Below are 17,212 nucleotides of genomic sequence, written 5' to 3'. Positions count from 1 at the left end.
GTGTTTGCTTCATGATTGCTGCTGGTCGGAGCCGGAATCCGTGATTCCTGATCTTCCATCATCATGAACACATTGCTAGAAGTTTCTCAACTTCCACAACCACGACTCCTCTTTTACACTTAAAAGTCAATCAGCGACAGTACCTGTTGCCTTCTTCCCTCGATACTGCCACAACCTCTACGACTCTCCAAAACGAAGCAATCATGTCTCGATTCTCTCGCTACGACACCGACGAAGAGCGCCTCCCCGAGGGCATGACCCGCGTCGGCTACGATGCCGACACCCAAGTCTACACCTTCCGAGACGCAGACGGCAGCCTCTGGGAGTCTGCGCCGGGCTCCCAGTACGGCCGTCTGACGCGGGTCTCCGGGCCTGCCGCCGACGACGATGCCAGCGACTCGGAGCCATTTCTCCAGGACTCGATGCCCAAGACTTCATGGCGACATGACATGATGCCGCTGCTCAACTTTGGGGTCCTGGTTGGGCTGTCGCTGCTCGTGCTGTTTTGGTTCATTGGCCGGAAGGCACCGGAGGAGAAGCTCGAGGTGGTGGTCAAGTGTCCGGGACGCAGCGTGACAGTTGCGGAGAATGACACCTGCTGGGACGTGGCTCAAGCTCAGGGACTCACTGTGGATGAGCTTGTTGGGGTGAATGCTGGCTTGGACTGCAGCAAGCTGATGGTTGGGTACGAGGTGTGCCTTTCGGTGTAGCTGCAGCTGCTGCAGACGATGATATCATTGGCAGGGCAGAGTGGTCTGCTGCCTGCTGCCGAATCTCTTCATTGCGTCTTGTTGGTCATTGTTCATGCAGTTGGACGACACATCTGGCCGTGTCGTTTTCTCTCTTTGGTCTGTCACTTTCTCGCTTTCCTTACTGGTTACGGAGTCTCTGTCGCATTCTTCTTCACCTCGTCGTTCACATCAGTCGTCACATAGACAGGCCGCATACCTGTAAGGTAGACAGACAGCTTCTAGCGCTTATCTCTTAGCTTCCCGCAAGCAAGCAGCAGTTTATCAACTCAACAGCTCTTCCCAGATAACGGCGGTTATAATTCGGCGCAAATCTCCAGCTTCTCGAGCTTCTGCTGCCTCGCAAATTGGAAACTGGGGACCGACCCCTCGGCCAAGCGGGGCAAAAAAAGTCCCTGCCTGGATGGAGTCTGGGATCTTAATTTTTTTTCTTCCCCTCTAGGCGAAGTAAATAAAATCTTTTTTCCTCCCACCTCGTCCTCGGACTTTTCTCTTCCTCCATCTTTTGCATTTCCCTTGGTCGCTGAGCTTCCAAGCGAATAGTCAGGATGGACAAGGACAAGCTCGCTCAGCTGCTGCAGGCCAGCCAAGTTCGTAAGTCGCTCTTTGCCGCGTTGCTGCTTATCTCTCGCTCTCTCTGCTTTCTTCCTTCTCGCGTTATCGCGAGGACTTTTTTCTCTTCTTCTCGTGAACGCGCACACAGTTGAAGAGATGAAGCTCAAAGAGGAAGATAGAGAGGAGCAGTCTTCTATCCGATTACCTCCAAACAAGGCCGTCTGCTAACATGCGTCTTCGACAGCCAACACGGAACAGGTCAAGGCCGTCACGGCCGATCTCCAGAAGAACTACTACTCCAAGCCCGAGTCTCTTCTCGCGCTCATCGAGATCGCCCTTACACATGGAGACAGTGCTGTGCGCCAGCTGGCCTCCGTCCAGGCCCTGCGCCTGGTGTCCAAGTTCTGGAGCGCCACCCCCCAGGACCAGAAGCCTCTTGTGCGCTCACACCTGCTCGAGGGCACTCTGAAGGAGACGTCTGCTGCCAACCGCCACTCCCTGGCGCGCCTGGTTGCTGGCATCGTCGGCGAAGACATGGAGTCTGGCGATGGCGAGGACTTCCTGAAGCAGCTGCTGCCCCTCAACACCAGCGACAACGTCGTGCACCGCGAGGTCGGCTCTTTCGTCCTTTATGCCATGCTCGAGGACGACCCTTCGCACTTCAGCGACCACACCGACCAGCTCCTGCAGCTGTTCCAGTCGCGCATCAACGACGACAGCAAGGAGGTCCGCATGAACATTGTCCGCGCCATTGGTGCCATCCTCATGCTCGTTGACCCCGAGGAGGACCCCCAGGCCCTCAAGACCATGCAGGGCTTCGTCCCCAGCCTGGTCAACATCCTCAAGGCTACCGTTGAGGCTGGCGACGAGGAGAGCTACGGCACCGTCTTTGACGTGTTCCACTCTTTCATCGCCTACGACTCTGCCCTTCTGGCCCTCCACCTGCGCGACCTGCTCATGTTCATGATTGAGCTGGCCGGCAACACCAACGCCGAGGATGATCCTCGTTCCCAGGCTCTTGGCTTCCTCATCCAGACCGTTTCTTTCCGTCGCATGAAGATTCAGGCCATGAAGGATGTTGGCGCCGAGCTCATGGTCAAGGCCATGCACATTGTCATCGACCTGGACTCTGATGATGAGGAGGACATGTCGCCCGCCCGAGTCGCCATCAGCCTCATTGACCAGCTGGCCAACGAGCTGCCACCTCGCCAGGTTATTGTGCCTCTCCTTGAGCAGTTCCCCATCTTTGCCACCCACCAGGACCCCCGTTACCGCATGGCTGCGATGCTGGCCCTGGGCAACGCTGCCGAGGGCGCTCCTGACTTCATCTCCACCCAACTCCAGCCTCTCCTCCCCACCATCATCAACCTGCTGTGCGACCCCGAGCTCAAGGTCAGACACGCTGCCCTTGTTGGCCTCATCCACCTCGCTGAGGAGATGGCCGATGAGATGGCGTCTCACCACCAGCAGATCATCGAGGCTGTTCTGAAGAACCTCGAATCTGCTTCCCAGGGTCCTTCTGACAAGACCAACATCAGCATCATCCGCTGCGCCTGCGGTGCCCTTGACACCTTTGGCGACGGCATTGACACCAAGATCATGGCTCAGTACGGCCCTACCCTGATTGGTCCCATGGTCAAGCTGCTTGATCACGAGGACTATGGCGTCAAGGCCGCTGCTGCCTCTGCCCTCGGTGCCATCGCCGCCTCCATGGAGAAGGACTTCCAGCCCTACTTCGAGAACGTCATGAAGTCTCTTGGCAACTTCGTCATGATCAAGGACAGCGAGGACGCCATGAACCTGAGAAGCTCCACCTGCGACAGCCTGGGTCGCATTGCCCTGGCTGTTGGCCCCGAGGCCTTCCAGCCCTATGTCATGGACCTCATGAAGGCCAGCGAGGAGGCCCTCAGCCTGGACAACCCCAGACTCAAGGAGACGAGCTTCATCCTCTGGTCCAACCTGTCCAAGGTCTACCACGAGCAGTTTGAGCACTTCCTTGACGGTGTCTTCAAGGGCATCTTTTCTTCTCTGGAACTGGAGGACGAGGAGCTCGACATTCCCGGCATCGACCCCAGCCAGCTCGAGGACGGCCACCTCATCGTCGGAGGCAAGCGCATCAAGGTCAAGACTCCCAACGCGGAGGACGTTGACATTGCTGACGGCGAGGACGACTGGGATGACATTGAGGACCTCGCCGACCTCGCCGGTGGCACCACCGCCGTTGCCATGGAGCAGGAGATTGCCCTTGACGTCCTCGGCGATGTCATTTCCAACTCTTGCAACATGAACAACCTCGAGACCTATGTCGAGAAGACCATTGAGAAGGTCGTGCCCTTCACCGACCACGACTACGAGGGCTGCCGCAAGACTGCCATCTCCACTCTCTGGCGAATGTATGCTCGCGTCTTCCAGGTCTGGGAGGAGAGTGCTGGCGTTAAATGGCAGGCCGGTCTCCCTCCCAACCCCGCCCCCCCTGCGTCCATTGTCAAGATTGGCCAGACCCTTCACGAGTCTACCATGACTATTTGGGCCAACGACAGCGATCGGTATGTTGCTCCTTCTCTATTTTCTGCTCATTACTTCTCCCCATTGCATGATGACAACATTGCGTTATACCCAGCTCACTCAGATGCAAATGCAATTGCTGAGAACGCGTGTAATCTACTTCTGACTGCTCCTATCTTCTCTACACTGTTACCTCTGCCATGAAGTTTCCAGTGCATTTTGCTAACTAAGCAAACCCAGGTCTGTTGTCACTGACATCAACCGCAACGTTGCCGCCACTCTCAAGGCCTGCGGTCCCGCCGTTTTGGCCTCCAAGGATGGCATGCTGCAGGAGATTGTCTCAGTCGTCACTCTCCTCATCACGCGCTCTCACCCTTGCCAGCTGGACCTTGGCGACGAGGACGAGGAGCAGGAGGTCGAGGACGCCGGATCCTCCGAGTACGACTGGCTGGCCATTGACACCGCTCTGGATGTCGTTGTTGGCCTTGCTGCCGCTCTGGGCCGCGACTTTGGCGAGCTGTGGAAGATCTTTGAGAAGGCCATCTACAAGATGGCGAGCTCGACCGAGGATCTGCAGCGCTCAACCGCCATCGGCACCATCGCCGAGGTCATCAAGTACACCGGCGAGGCTATTACCCCCTACACCGAGTCTATTGGCCAGGCCTTGATGCGACGTCTCTCGGACCCTGACGCCCTGACCAAGTCCAACGCCGCGTACGCTGTTGGTCTGCTGGTGTACCACTCATCGGACACTGCCAAGACTGTGCCCATCTACCCCCAGCTGTGGGAGAAGCTCGAGCCCATGTTGGCCATCCAGGAAATGCGTATTACGGATAACGTTGCTGGTGCCCTGTCTCGCATGATGATCAAGCACGCCGACGCTGGATTCGTCGCTCAGGCTCTCCCTGCGATCGTCAGCAACCTGCCTCTGCAGGAGGAGTATGAGGAGAACGAGCCAATCTACCAGTGCATCCACGCCCTCTGTAAGTTGCCATGAGAAATCGTCCAGTCGAGTTCAAGCACTAACCACTCGGCAGACAATCAATCCAACGAGACCGTCCAGCAGCTGACCCCCCAGCTGCTTGGCATCTTCGAGAAGGTCCTCTCACCCCCTCAGGAGCAGCTCGAGCCCGAGACGCGCCAGCTCCTGTGCCGCACAGTGCAGGCCCTGTACGGAGCCAAGCCGGAGCTGTTTGCCAACCACCCCAACCTGCTGCAGCTGGCCAGTGCTTCTCAGTAAAGTGGGAGAGTTGCGATGATAAAAAGATGCCGAGAAAAGATGTCGACCAAAAATCGGTTGGCGTCTAGACGATGAAGACATGAGGACATGAACGTACACTATACCCCTTTTGATGAGTTGCACAATATCACTAAAAGAAAAGAAATCGGATGGGAATGGAGGGCATAACTAGGGAGGGAGGCTTAACAAAAATTGAGAATTGGGAGCGTTTTTTACATAGAATGGGCTGGCTTCAAAGCAGCATAGATTTAGTACATCTATCAGTCTATATATTTATCCATTTGAATATACTCATCTCTGGGTCTTTCCAAATCCAGATAGATTTGGAACAAAATGCTTCGAGAAGCTATGCTTATGGTCTATGATTCCATTGTTACCTTATGGAGTGATATTTATAGTAATTTTGGTTTTTGTATTGTATGTTCATTCGTTCATATGCCTATGTACAGACTAACTGACTTAACTAACTTGACCGACGCTGATGATAATTCAAACAAACCCTCAACGCAATACACTTCTTTTGTTGAACCCTTCTACCAAATCCTCTTCTCCACCATATCATACCGAAACACCCCTTGATAATCACCCTCCTCATTCGTCTTGTCCTCCCCCTTCTTCCTCTTCTTCAGCCCCTCGCTCGGATCGGCGTTGATCCAGCGCCTCTTGTCCTCCGTCACCTCCACCTCCCCAAACCCTCCCACCCGCACGCCGTTGGCCTTGTAGCTGTCGATTTCGGCCTTGCCGGCCGCCACGAGGGCTTCCTTTTGCTTCATCTTTGCGTAGCGGTTGCGCGCGTACTTGAGCAGGACCATGCCTAGGAGGAGTTTGATGATGAGGAGGACGAGGAAGATGATGAAGAAGACGACGACCATGGTTACGGCTGCGATGACGTCGTCTGAAGTCCATTGGTACCACGGACGAGAATTCAGAGGGTGGTCGTAGGGATAGCCGTAGGTGGCGCGGCCGAGGGAGTCGCGGATGAGGGTGTCGAAGCGGTTGAGGGCGGCGATCATGGCAGGGGAGGAGGGCGTGGCGGAGGCTTCGGTGAGGGAGGTCTGCGTGGATATGGGGAGGGGCATGGGGACGTGGGCGGAGAGGAGCATGTGGTAGGTCTGGATGGAGGCGCGGATGAAGAGGCAGGATAGGGGGATCACGGCGAGGCCGAGTCTTCTAGTGAGGGCAGGAGTTGTAAAGGCCTTTGGAGTAGTTAGCGATTGTGGTGTAAGATGGAATCAAAGGAGGGGCTTTGGCTTACGTTGGTGTAGTAATCCTTGCACAGAATGTCGAGGATTCGGCTGTAAAACTTGGGCTTCATGTTGTTGAACTTGGTCACGTACGCATGCTTGATGGTGTCCACCAGCATCTCGCTGCCAACAACAATGAGGAACGGCGACAGGACCTCTCCCGACATGACCCAAGACGGCAGGACCGTGAAGCTGTGCGGGAGGATGCTGGGCGAGTGCATGGGCGCAGCCTTGGTGGGATCGTCGTTCATACCGGCGCCCGGAACCGAAAGGCCGCCAACCTCGACAATGTTGCGCATGCCGATGATGAGCAGCATGATCCAGAGGTGGAAGCGCTCCACAATGTCCGCGCAGGTCAGCTGGAAGAGGCTGTCCTTTTCGAAGCGCTTGAATACTGTGCTCTTGATCTCGACAAACTGGTTGGACAGGAGGAGGGTGAGGAGGGCGTTGGAGTACGAGTTGACGGCCACGTTGAGGGTGATGACTTGATAGTACAGGGCGATGGAATGAAGGACGCAGTATATCAGGGCGAGCACAAACATGCCCAGGGGTAGCAGCACCTTGGACCGGCCGGATGAGTTGCGAGACAGCGTTTCGGAGCTGAACAGACACTCGAGGATGTCCTGGCCCAGCGCAGAAAGCAACTTGTCTCCGACCTCGAGGATGTTGTAGACGACATATAGCTTGATGGCCGACTGGGCGCGGATCAAGTGATACATCCTGCTGGCGTCAAGCTTCATCAGCACCAGCGAGCTGCATATGATGACGGCGCCCTGCAGTAGGTCGGCCTTGTGAAACGTCGAGAGGTTGGACGGCATCGACTTGGTGCGTCGATGGCGGAACGAGCCGGGCTTTGGTCCAGCGCGACGGGCCGGATGTGATGGCGTCTTAGGCGTAGTAGCATCACCACCGGCGGCCCGGACCCGAGAATCTGCCCGGATCCCATTTGGCCGGTGCCGGATGCCGGGCGATGCGCCGTCGACAGAAGCTTCGCTAGCCCTACTGCAGCTTCGCGATCGGCCGCTGTCAGAGACGTCGCTCATTCTGCGGCCACGAACTGCTCGCGCCCGTCTCCATACCCTACCGAGTCCGTACCAGACAAAGCCGACCAGCCACTTGACTTCCTTGAAGATGACGTAGATCCACCACCGCACCAGCACGGTCAGCGCCATGGTAAATCGAATTGGAAGAATGGTAAATGTGTGCAGCCAAGCATCCAGACACGCGAGGGCACCAAAATAGAGCGTGCGCTCCAGGAAGGGGGGGATCAAGAGAACATTCTTGAGACGCTCAAACTTGACGGCGTGGGACTCGTATGGAATGTCGTTGGTGTAGGACTGGTGGATATAGAGAGGACTTGGACGCTGTTGGGCCAGTTCCAGCTGGAGATGGGTGGGAATCGACATGGGAGGAAGCGGGATAATGGGCGGAATCGGTGATGGAGGGCGAACGCCGGAGCTGGGAGGCTGAATGGGCTGCTGCGTCGCAAAGGCCGGCGGCCCGGTCATGATGGACGGCGGTGGTACGGCCCCATTTGCGCCGTCGAAATTCATCTGTAGCCCCTGCGGCCCTGATGGTCCAAAGGACAGCCGCCGGGGGGACGGGGGAGGCAGCATCTGGCCGCTGCGGCTCGTCGGCGGTGTCGAGACCGTTCTAGAGGCAGACACGGAGCGGCGCATGGGCGTGCGGGCATCCCTGGACAGCACCGCGATGCCATTGGGATGGTGGAATGCCTCGTCTGCGCGCTGCAGGTCTGGCGGCTTCATCAGCGCCTGTCGGATCGCCTCACGCTCGTCGATGGCGTTCTTGCCCGGGGGATCTGGCGCTGGAGCGATGGGCAGCGACTTGGGCTCGTTCGCCAGCTGCTGGATCTCGGCGGCCGTCAGCTTGGGCACGTTGTCGTTGCTCGGGGCTCGTCTGATGAGGCCGCTGTTGCTGCGCTGCCGGTGTGTGTCGGCGTCTTTCTGCCGGCGGCTGCTCGAGGTCGACCTCTGGCTGACGGCGGGAGGGTTCTTATTGCCATTCACATTGCCATTGCTGTTCGCAGGGCCGCTGGCATTCGCACTTCCGTTTGACAGTCCATGTCTGTGCCTGATTTCATGGTCCTGCTCGTTCCCGTTCCCGTTTGCGTGCACAATCCCGTTCTCACGCCCGCTGCTCCCGCTGCCTCCTTTACCCCCATCCTCGTCGAGTAATGGCGGTGCATTCTCATCTCCCCACGTCTCGTGATGCCCGGCCAGGCTGGTGGACGAGTTCTTCCTCGACGACGCCGCCGAAAAGGCCATTGAGCTGATCGGGTCTGCGGTCACTGCCATCCCGGCGGATGACCTAGTTGATCATGCTGCTTCTTCTGCTGCTGTTGCTGATAGTCGAGGCGTGTCAGCGTCCATACGAGCATGGCGCTCGAATATTGACGGTGGAAGGCTGGAGAGAGACACGCACGCACTCCCTGTGGCTATGCGAGGTTGTAGAGAAAAGGTGGATGCAGGTGATGTTGGACGTTGGGAAGTTGAGGTGCATGTGGCCTAAAGTGGCTTGCGGGCTGGGGAGCCGAGGCGCTGTGGGGGGCCGCTGCCACAGGTGGTCCAGGCGCTAAGTCATGCCCGGCTTGGGCGAGACATGAGCCGCTAAATGTGTAAATGCAGGAGACGACATACCTAGGTAGAGAAGGTTGTCGATAAGGTAGCTGGAGGTAGTCAAAAAGCAAGTGATGCCTCTCTAGATCTTGTCCATCAGGAGGTGGGAAATGCGTGGTCGCATATAGATGGTGGGAACGATCCGCCAAGTATGATGTAGGATAGAAGACAAGGATTGCAACAGTATCAAAGTGAGCGACACCTTGAAGGCCTACTGTACGCAGCACTCAATGCACAACTCATGATGACTTCGAGGAAGCAGACGTAAAGTTTAATAATATCTTGCTATATGCAGCACTACACTACTAATCGAGCGCGTATAAAGACTTTTCTGCTCCTCCTCAGCATCCCACCCTTACAGGTGCTCGTTGAACCAAGTGACAGCCTGCAAAAAGGCCTGCTCCTTGGCAAACTTCTCCACCTTGACGTTGACATCGCAGCGCACCGCGAAGCCGTGCACGACGTGAGAGTACAGGTTGATCTGGAAGGGCTGGCCCGTCTTGATCAGGATCTCCTCTGACTTGTGACGCTTCTCTGCGGGGAAGATGGAGTCCGTCTGGGCAGCGGCAATGGACAGAGGGCCGGTGATGGCAGCGAGCTCGTCCTCCTCTACCATGGTTGGGTGGGCCACGTAGCCGACGTCGATTCCGTCCTTGTAGTGGCGGACGACGTACTGCGAACGTGCGTTAGTACGAGGCTACTTCTGAAGCTACACATCTTATTCTTTGGATGTTCTGCTCACCTTTGCGCCGAAGCAGTAGCCAACGGCACCGATCTTCTTGATGCCCAGATCACGCAGCGCCTTGATGCCATTGACAATAATGGGATCAACTGCCGGGGGGGTGTGAGGGTTGTCACCGGTCGAGCCCTTGGTGATCCACGTCATGAAGTCAAAGCCGTCGGGCCGGTTTAGCTCAAGAGCATCGCCGTTGAAGATGTCCGGCAGCAGGACGGTGTAGCCCTGGGCGGCGAAGTTGTCGGCCAGCAGCTTGCTGTTCTGCCAGATGCCAATGACATCGGGGATGAAGAGGATGCCCTTGCCCTCGCGAGCCTTGTCGGCGGGAGGAGTGGCCAGGTAGGCGTCAATGTTGCCCTCGATTTTGATGTCCTTTCCCTTGGGCTCACCCCTGAAGCAAGCAGTTAGCAAAACGTCGAGGAATTGGTGCCGAATTCATCATCAATTCGATTTGCGAATGTGCTGTGTCCCCGTCTCTGTCTCTCTCTTCCTCTCTATGCGGGGCAAGTGTAATTGAGATCTGGACAAGGCCAAGAGTAAACAAGTAAAAAGTCAAAAACTCACTCGTGAAGGGTGCCGACAGTGCAGCATTTGGCAGGAGGGTTAGAAGCCATATTTGCTATATTCAACAGTATCTCCAATTGACTCGACGATTGCTATGAATGAAGAGAAAGTTGTTTGATTTAAGTAAGGTAGGTAGGTGGACAAAATAAAATAGCGCGCTTTGTCAGATATTCGAAGCTGTCGCAAAGTTCCCCGAGTTGCTTGGTGGGGGAGCCGCCAGCGGAGAAATGGCAGGCAATCAATCCATGCGTCGTGACGCAATTCTGTCGAGCTCCATGATGACGGGGTTCAAGGAGTTAAAGGGAAGGGGGAAAAGGCCGGCAAAAGGGAGCCCAAAAGCCGACGCCAGGCTGCTTCGCGCGCAAGTTGTTATCGCAGCTTCTAGAAGAGTCTGGGCTCACTCGAACAACTGAGACCATCCTCGGGTTTGCAACCGAGCACATCTTTCTTCGTCGGCGTGGTTTAGGTATCAAACCCGTGCACAGAAAAGGAATTATCGCTAAATCCGGACCAGGGAGGGCCATCAAGCGGCTATCTCGGCATACCGCCGTTGTCCTCATTGAGATCCATCGGGACTCAAAGCCGTCGCGATTAATCAGCCAGCAGCAATTGACCTGCACTAGCTACTCCGTTTGCTGCCTCCAAGCGGACGAAAATGACGGAAAGGGCATCGCAGCCTTGCTAGACCTTGCCGGTAGAAAGCACCGAGTCCATCTGAGCTGCTAAGTGGCCTCCAGCTGTGATGCAGCCAAGTGTTGATTTCGCTCACTTGCTGCGGATTCCCTTTGGTTTGCGCTTCTTGAAAACCACCGGCGTGATCCCGCTCGGCTGTTCTGTCTCTTCCGCCTTGACAACTGCATCTCGATGAACAGGCGGCTCCTGGTTTTGCAACTCGGCGTCAAGTTCTGACTTGATAGCAAGGTCCTCCTCTTTCAGTATCTTCACCTTGGCAGAGTCGCTATCTTCAGCATCTTCCTCCTTCTTCACTGCGTCCTTGTCACCGTTGGCTTCAGTCTTTAACGGCACCGCAGCGCTCAGAAGCGCATCTAGGTCTTGGTCTTCGTCGTCCGGCATAGTCTTGGAGTCGCGACCCCATCGTCTCGGCCTCTTGAAAAGTCCTCGCACTGCTTCTTCTTCCTCCTTCTGCTCTTCTGTCTCTTCACGCTTCCTGACGCCCGTTGCCCTGGCCTCGATCGGAGTTTCACCGTCCCCTTCCGGTCTCTCTTCGATTATGGTCGTCTTTGTAACTGTCCACTCGCCAGGCATAGCCATCTCGGGCCGGAAATCAGTCGGAATCGCAACCCCCAGCGCAGCCAGCTGCTCGCGCTGTGATTTCAGATGAGCCTCTGTGGGTGCTGCTGCCTTGGCCGGCGCGGCTGAGGAGCCAGACGACGATCCGCTGACAACGCCATTGAGTCTGTCAATTTCTCGTCGCGCCCTCTCCTTCTCGCGCTCTTCCCTCTCGTGGTTGCGGTGCAGGTCCCGTAGCGAGCGCTTGAGGGCGCCTTGGTGCTTTGCTGTGGCTTCATGGTTTGCGCGCTCGAGTTTCGTGTCGCGCACGTATACCGAGCAGTGCTTGCACCAGTATTTGGGCGTAGATTTCCAGTATTCCGACATTGTGATCTGGGGGGGGTCTTTGTGGGAGGGTGATGAAGATTGTCATGTGAGAGAGTCGTGAATGAAGCAGAAATGCGTGGCAGCGTACCTAGTCAGGTAAGCTTCAATTGCGGAAGGCGCAACGATGGGTGTGATTACGTAATCTTCAATGGCGACTTCTTCCCACCACTCAAACTTGCGTCACGATCCAGACATTGTTCTCACTTCGACAGCTGTGAGAAGGCTGTCGATACTTCACAATCGCGGTTTCGATCTGACACTGCTTTGTAAAGAAAAAGCCCTGCCTCAATTGAATTACAACTTATTATATCAACCCGAAGCAAAGCAAATAACCAAACTCAATGAGCCGCGCCACTCCATCCTTCCATGGCAAGCTTCTATGCTCACCAAGTCGGTCGGACAGTCATTGACCTCGTCCATTACCCGATGATCCGTCTCGAAGCACGTCCGTGTACTTGTGATTAAGCAAACAACTCGAGAAAACCAAACTCCCCTTCTAGCGAACCAATCGCCCTCCGTTTTCTACAGTATTGCAAACTATCAGGTTGCAACACCACCAGCTAAACGGTCAACAACTCATCGAAGACGGTGAAAATAGAGGCACAAATGACAGTGTCGATCATGGTTCAGGCAGTCTTTTATTCGTGTTCTAGTGACTGTTGGGGATGGCATCCCCAATGATAAAGAAAATCAGGAAGCGACGCGTCGAGCCGGTTAACGCCTTGTTTGTTTGATCGCCTGTTTACAAGGCAACCATGCCAACCAGCGCAACAGCAACGGCAACCGAAAGGCCGGGAATGACCTTGGAGCTGCCGCTGATGGGAGGCTGAGTAGGCGCAAAAGAAGGGCTGCTTGGAACACCGGTGCCAGTGCCAACAGGGGCCTGCGGCTGGCCATCGTGGATCTGGGTGACGGGAGGCGCTTCAGGCTGGGGAGAAGCTGTGGGAGCCTGGGGCTGTCCCTCACTGATCTGAGTGACGACGGGGGGCTTAGCAGACCCGGTTGGGACCTGAGGCTGTCCATCGCTGATCTGGGTAACAGGAGGAGCAGGTGATCCAGTTGGGCCTTGAGGCTGGCCATCGCTGATCTGGGTGACAGGGGGAGCGGGTGATCCAGTTGGGCCTTGAGGCTGGCCGTCACTAATCTGGGTAACGGGAGGAGCGGGAGAGCCAGTCGGGCCTTGAGGCTGGCCGTCACTAATCTGAGTGACGGGAGGAGCGGGAGAGCCAGTCGGGCCTTGAGGCTGGCCGTCGCTGATCTGAGTGACCGGAGGCACCTGGGGCTGGCCATCAGTCTTCTGAGAGATGGGGGCTTGCGGCTGGCCGTCGGAGATGGCGGTGACAGCTTGGTTGACGCCGCTGGCACCACTGCCACCACTGCCACCCTCGGCCCCGCTGCCCTTGTTGCTGTGTCCAGCGCTGCTGCCGCCGCAAGGCAGGATGACGAGCTCTACCGGCTGGCACTGGGGTGCCCAGTTACGGTCGTACAGGTTATAGAAGTCGCCTGAGAGGCATTGCCAGAAGGTGGTTGAACCCTTGAGCCCCAGCGCATTGTCGCAAGCGGAGAAGCCAGATGTGACGAGAGCATTAGCCTGAGGGGGGTTGTCGAACTGCCACTGGAAGTTGGATGCGATATAGCCGGTGCGGCCCTTGGCATCCTTCAGAATTCCGTTGTTCAGCGTCAGCAGCAAGGCGTTCGGGTTGCTGCAGTCTCGCTTCTATGGGACATGTCAGTATGGTACAGTCAGGTGAGTAGAAGACACCGATGGGTATGGAACTGACTTCAAGGTCTCGCTTGTTAGTCTTGGCAACAGTGACCTGGAACTGTCCATTGAACGATGGAGCACAGTCAGCACGAGGGGCAAGGGCGGCATCGACCGCTACCGACCCCAGGAGGGCGAGAAAAACGTAAGGCTGCATGGTAGCTGTTGAAGTGACTGTTAGTTGTAAGTCTTGATGGTAATGAATCGCCTTGAGGAAGTTATGCTGACCGTGGTTGGTAGTGTCTTTTGTTTTAGAACGAGAGACTTGCTATATAAGCAAGAAACGATTGTCCGACTGTCCTTTGGAATGACGGAAAAAACAGTAACGAGCAACGCTCGGAGGGCCGGGAAGACGTCTGGGTTCATATACTCGCTCTCCAGGCCAAGATGCCATTACGGCCCATTCGCTTCAGGAACGTCGGCCTGTCGATCGACTTGCTTCGATGGCCGATGAGGCAAGTTGGCAAGCCACGGAGCCGTGCCATCACATAGCGTCGAGAGCTGGCGAAACCCAAATTGTGGGCGTCGATCCACCCGTATGCGACTCTTGGAGAAGTTGAAGCGGTGAATTAGAGGTTGTGATGTCAGATGTCCAGTGTATGACATCGCAACTGATCAACCTGCTCTTGGGACAGCGAATTGCTGCTCTGTTGGCCTTGTCGGGGATCAGCATCAGCTGCAGCTTCGATCTTGCAACTAGTATTTGCTAACTGGGTACATGCTCAACACGGTAAAGACGGCCTCAGGAACGCGCCATTACGGGAGACTCAGATATAAGCCAACTACTCCGATCGAAGAGGTTGGGCGGCGTTCACATGTTGGGATACCGTCCAGAGACGTGAGAAGCGAGACTGTGGACGTGCAAGCGACTGCTACCTCCATACAATCGACACTAGCAGGCAGCCATCTGCGCAATTCCTGCATATACGACGGCCAGTAAAACAGCTAGCGAGAGAAGGTTTCCGGTTAAATCGAACACGAGGCGGAATTGCTATAGCTCTCGACCGAAGATGGGGTGAGGCGTCATGTTTCAGTCTATCACTTTTTGTGCCCTCGAAAAGACGCAACAACCTCAATGGACAAGAGCTTCGCAGACGACCATCCTTGCGCCCGCTTTATTGAACATGCTTTCATCGATTATTCGTTCATGGACAACGTTCAGCAGCGCTTTCAACCGTCCCCTCCTCGAACGGGTGGGTCACAGATGATGCAGCTGGGTGACAACTGGATCGCTCGATTGAAAGAGCGCGAACTTTTGGCGCATCGGAATCTCCATCGACAGGCCGACGAGTGAAGGAGATTCGTTCAGGCGGCGCCGATCTCACACGATCTGCTCGGCACTAGCGCAGGTCCTCACCCTTCCGGCTTGCCGATGAGGCCATGATTCAATCTACGGACAATCCAGTATGGTGTCTACCTACTGTAGCGGTTAAAGAGGAAGGCTCGGGAATGTGGAACTCCAATGGGCCACTTCTCGAGCTGCTCGTGTTTCCCTCTCTGTTTTCCCCAGAACTTCTTCGGCCTCTCTGCTCTGCTCGCTGTAGCCAATGAGCTGACGTGGCTTTGACGTGGCTGGCCTTGGGCTTCGAGGTGCCGCCGAAGCCAAACTCAAACCTTACGCAAGTTCAACGTCGGGCAGGTTCCAGATTATGTTGTTGGCCGTTTCCGGACTGAATCCTCTCAGTCAGCAGGACCAACTCGTCTCACCTTTCTCTGGATACCTCTGGAGCTGGAAAGATCATCAGGCCGAAAGCGGACGCTAACCTGCTCTGTGTAGAAGTGATGTTCACTTACTACCTGTATGTGAACCGTCGGAACCCGATGACATATATAAATAGAAGTGCCTCGATTGTGGGATGTGAGGAAGGCTGTTTTGCGGCCTTGTCGATGTCCGTCGACGGCTGATGAGATCATGGAAATCTCGAGAATTACTGGCTTATTTCCGATGCGTCCGTCCGACAATGTCGCCTTCTACTTTTGGTTGTGTGCTCTGTGATGCTCATCTTTGAGCCGCTTGTATCATGACGAGCTCCTGTGGTCAGTTTTCCACCAAGACCGAACCACAAATTGAGGCATATGATGATGCTCTACGAAAATATACTTTGGAATCACCAAAGTTCAGGCCTCTTCAGGCGCCGCATCCGCATGTTCACACACTTTTCGGTCATCTTCCTCTGGCCATCATGATGACCATCTCCCCAATACTGAACAAGCCGCTCGATCTGCACAATCACTGCGAGAATAAATCGGGCATCTCATTCATCTCATTCAATAGATGCCACTGGGGTCAGTGTATGTAAAGCGAGGTGAACAGCTTCTTCATGGGCCATTCCTGTTCCGGCTCCTCCAGATGCGCCACTCTTGACGTTCGCCGGAAACGGCCATTTGCCCCTTACTGGTGACGACTTACAGTAACGGACTATTTTCCTAAGAAAGGAGAATTTGCAGCTTCAGTTGATGGGTGAGTAAGGTGAGTAGATGAGTATCAAAACTTGATGTGAGACAGTGAGAGGATTACATCAACATGAGAGAGGGACTGTAAGTGGTCGGAGTGATCCGTAAGTCTGCAGGGTCTGTCCGATTCACTCAGGATCTAATGTGCATGTAAGTACTCCGTATACAGCTCAAATTAGGAAGTGAAACAAAAACGAACCCGGACGTAGCACTTGGGATGACAAGTGAGCAAGATTAATAGTGTTAAGACAACTACCACTGACTTATCAGACAGCAGTCGTATATCGATCTTGGTTCATGAGCGAGAACAGCTCATAACCCGCCGAGTTTGTCTTGCATTGCAACCTATGAGAGTTCCTACGCATAGCTGATATCATATTTCTGCGTCAACAGCCCCAGTTGTGATCACGATATCTCAGTCTCGTGCACGTCTTCCTCGCCAGTTCATCCGCCTACTACCCTACACTCGCAAATTCCATCCGTCTTGCCCCATTATCTACAGATTAATTCACCATCTTCTCAACACCTGTTCCATTTTATAGCAAGAAGCCACTGGGCAACCCTTCAACTTCGATAGATCTCGGCCAGTCGGATGAATTGTTGCTTCCTAAGCGGCTATGGCATCTTCCCGAGAACAACCACAACGATCGTGAATGTAGCATTCCGCCATTTCCAAGGGATTTGCGTCCATAAACTCCGCTTTATTCATGATATTTACCAAGTCCGTGACACATCCTTACGCATCCCGCTTCCCAAATGGTCAATATCCAAAAATAGTTGGCAAGTATCAAAATACCGTGGCTAGGCGCTCGTATACAGTGCCGTGCTGTACCGTTGCCAATAACCCCCCATATCAGAACAGACATATCTCAAGCCAAGGGTTTGCATCCCCTCCCCTCATGATATGTAGCATCAGAATAACACCTTGCGACCCCTAAAGATGCTCTGATATAGATAATGAAACGGTGGCATTGCAAGCAAAGTCCGTTGGGTTCGGGTCAACTCATATCGCCGCAGTTCTTCGGTATTTGCACCACTTCCCACCTCTCAACCACCCTTAATCCAAGGATGGGTTCATTGAGAAGGTCGTGTGTGGTTTGCTATCTATCTGAATTGGCACGCCAAGTGATTCAAATAATGATTTAATTAG

At 55.0% G+C, this 17,212-nt stretch overlaps 6 protein-coding genes across 6 annotated transcripts; 2 read left to right on the top strand and 4 right to left on the bottom strand.

Moving 5' to 3' along the window:
* Positions 1–203: 203 nt before the first annotated feature.
* Positions 204–710, top strand: BBK36DRAFT_1141546 (carbohydrate-binding module family 50 protein; the record flags this gene model as incomplete). Its single annotated transcript, XM_024893455.1, has 1 exon — positions 204–710. One exon carries the CDS (start codon positions 204–206, stop codon positions 708–710), a length of 507 nt encoding a protein of 168 aa, XP_024748911.1.
* A 587-nt stretch (positions 711–1,297) lies between these two features.
* Positions 1,298–5,049, top strand: BBK36DRAFT_1202167 (ARM repeat-containing protein; the record flags this gene model as incomplete). The annotated part of the gene is made up of 5 exons (XM_024897203.1): positions 1,298–1,362; positions 1,476–1,492; positions 1,549–3,850; positions 4,050–4,792; positions 4,847–5,049. The coding sequence occupies 5 exons, from the start codon at positions 1,298–1,300 to the stop codon at positions 5,047–5,049; spliced, it is 3,330 nt and encodes a 1,109-aa protein (XP_024748910.1).
* Positions 5,050–5,582: 533 nt separating this feature from the next.
* Positions 5,583–8,578, bottom strand: BBK36DRAFT_1120337 (DUF747-domain-containing protein; the record flags this gene model as incomplete). The annotated part of the gene is made up of 2 exons (XM_024890683.1): positions 5,583–6,245; positions 6,305–8,578. The coding sequence occupies 2 exons, from the start codon at positions 8,576–8,578 to the stop codon at positions 5,583–5,585; spliced, it is 2,937 nt and encodes a 978-aa protein (XP_024748909.1).
* Positions 8,579–9,284: 706 nt separating this feature from the next.
* On the bottom strand, positions 9,285–10,279 carry BBK36DRAFT_1121029 (dienelactone hydrolase; the record flags this gene model as incomplete). Its single annotated transcript, XM_024890775.1, has 3 exons — positions 9,285–9,602; positions 9,672–10,056; positions 10,230–10,279. The coding sequence occupies 3 exons, from the start codon at positions 10,277–10,279 to the stop codon at positions 9,285–9,287; spliced, it is 753 nt and encodes a 250-aa protein (XP_024748908.1).
* Positions 10,280–10,994: 715 nt separating this feature from the next.
* BBK36DRAFT_1120259 (hypothetical protein) lies at positions 10,995–11,846 on the bottom strand (the record flags this gene model as incomplete). The annotated part of the gene is made up of 1 exon (XM_024890679.1): positions 10,995–11,846. The coding sequence occupies one exon, from the start codon at positions 11,844–11,846 to the stop codon at positions 10,995–10,997; it is 852 nt and encodes a 283-aa protein (XP_024748907.1).
* A 724-nt stretch (positions 11,847–12,570) lies between these two features.
* On the bottom strand, positions 12,571–13,765 carry BBK36DRAFT_1202155 (cell wall protein; the record flags this gene model as incomplete). The annotated part of the gene is made up of 3 exons (XM_024897202.1): positions 12,571–12,729; positions 12,826–13,563; positions 13,628–13,765. The coding sequence occupies 3 exons, from the start codon at positions 13,763–13,765 to the stop codon at positions 12,589–12,591; spliced, it is 1,017 nt and encodes a 338-aa protein (XP_024748906.1). The 3' UTR covers positions 12,571–12,588.
* Positions 13,766–17,212: the final 3,447 nt, after the last annotated feature.

Source organism: Trichoderma citrinoviride, assembly GCF_003025115.1.
Source record: "Trichoderma citrinoviride strain TUCIM 6016 unplaced genomic scaffold BBK36scaffold_8, whole genome shotgun sequence".
NCBI classification, from domain to species: domain Eukaryota; kingdom Fungi; phylum Ascomycota; class Sordariomycetes; order Hypocreales; family Hypocreaceae; genus Trichoderma; species Trichoderma citrinoviride.
This window is presented reverse-complemented; position numbering and strand designations above follow the sequence as displayed.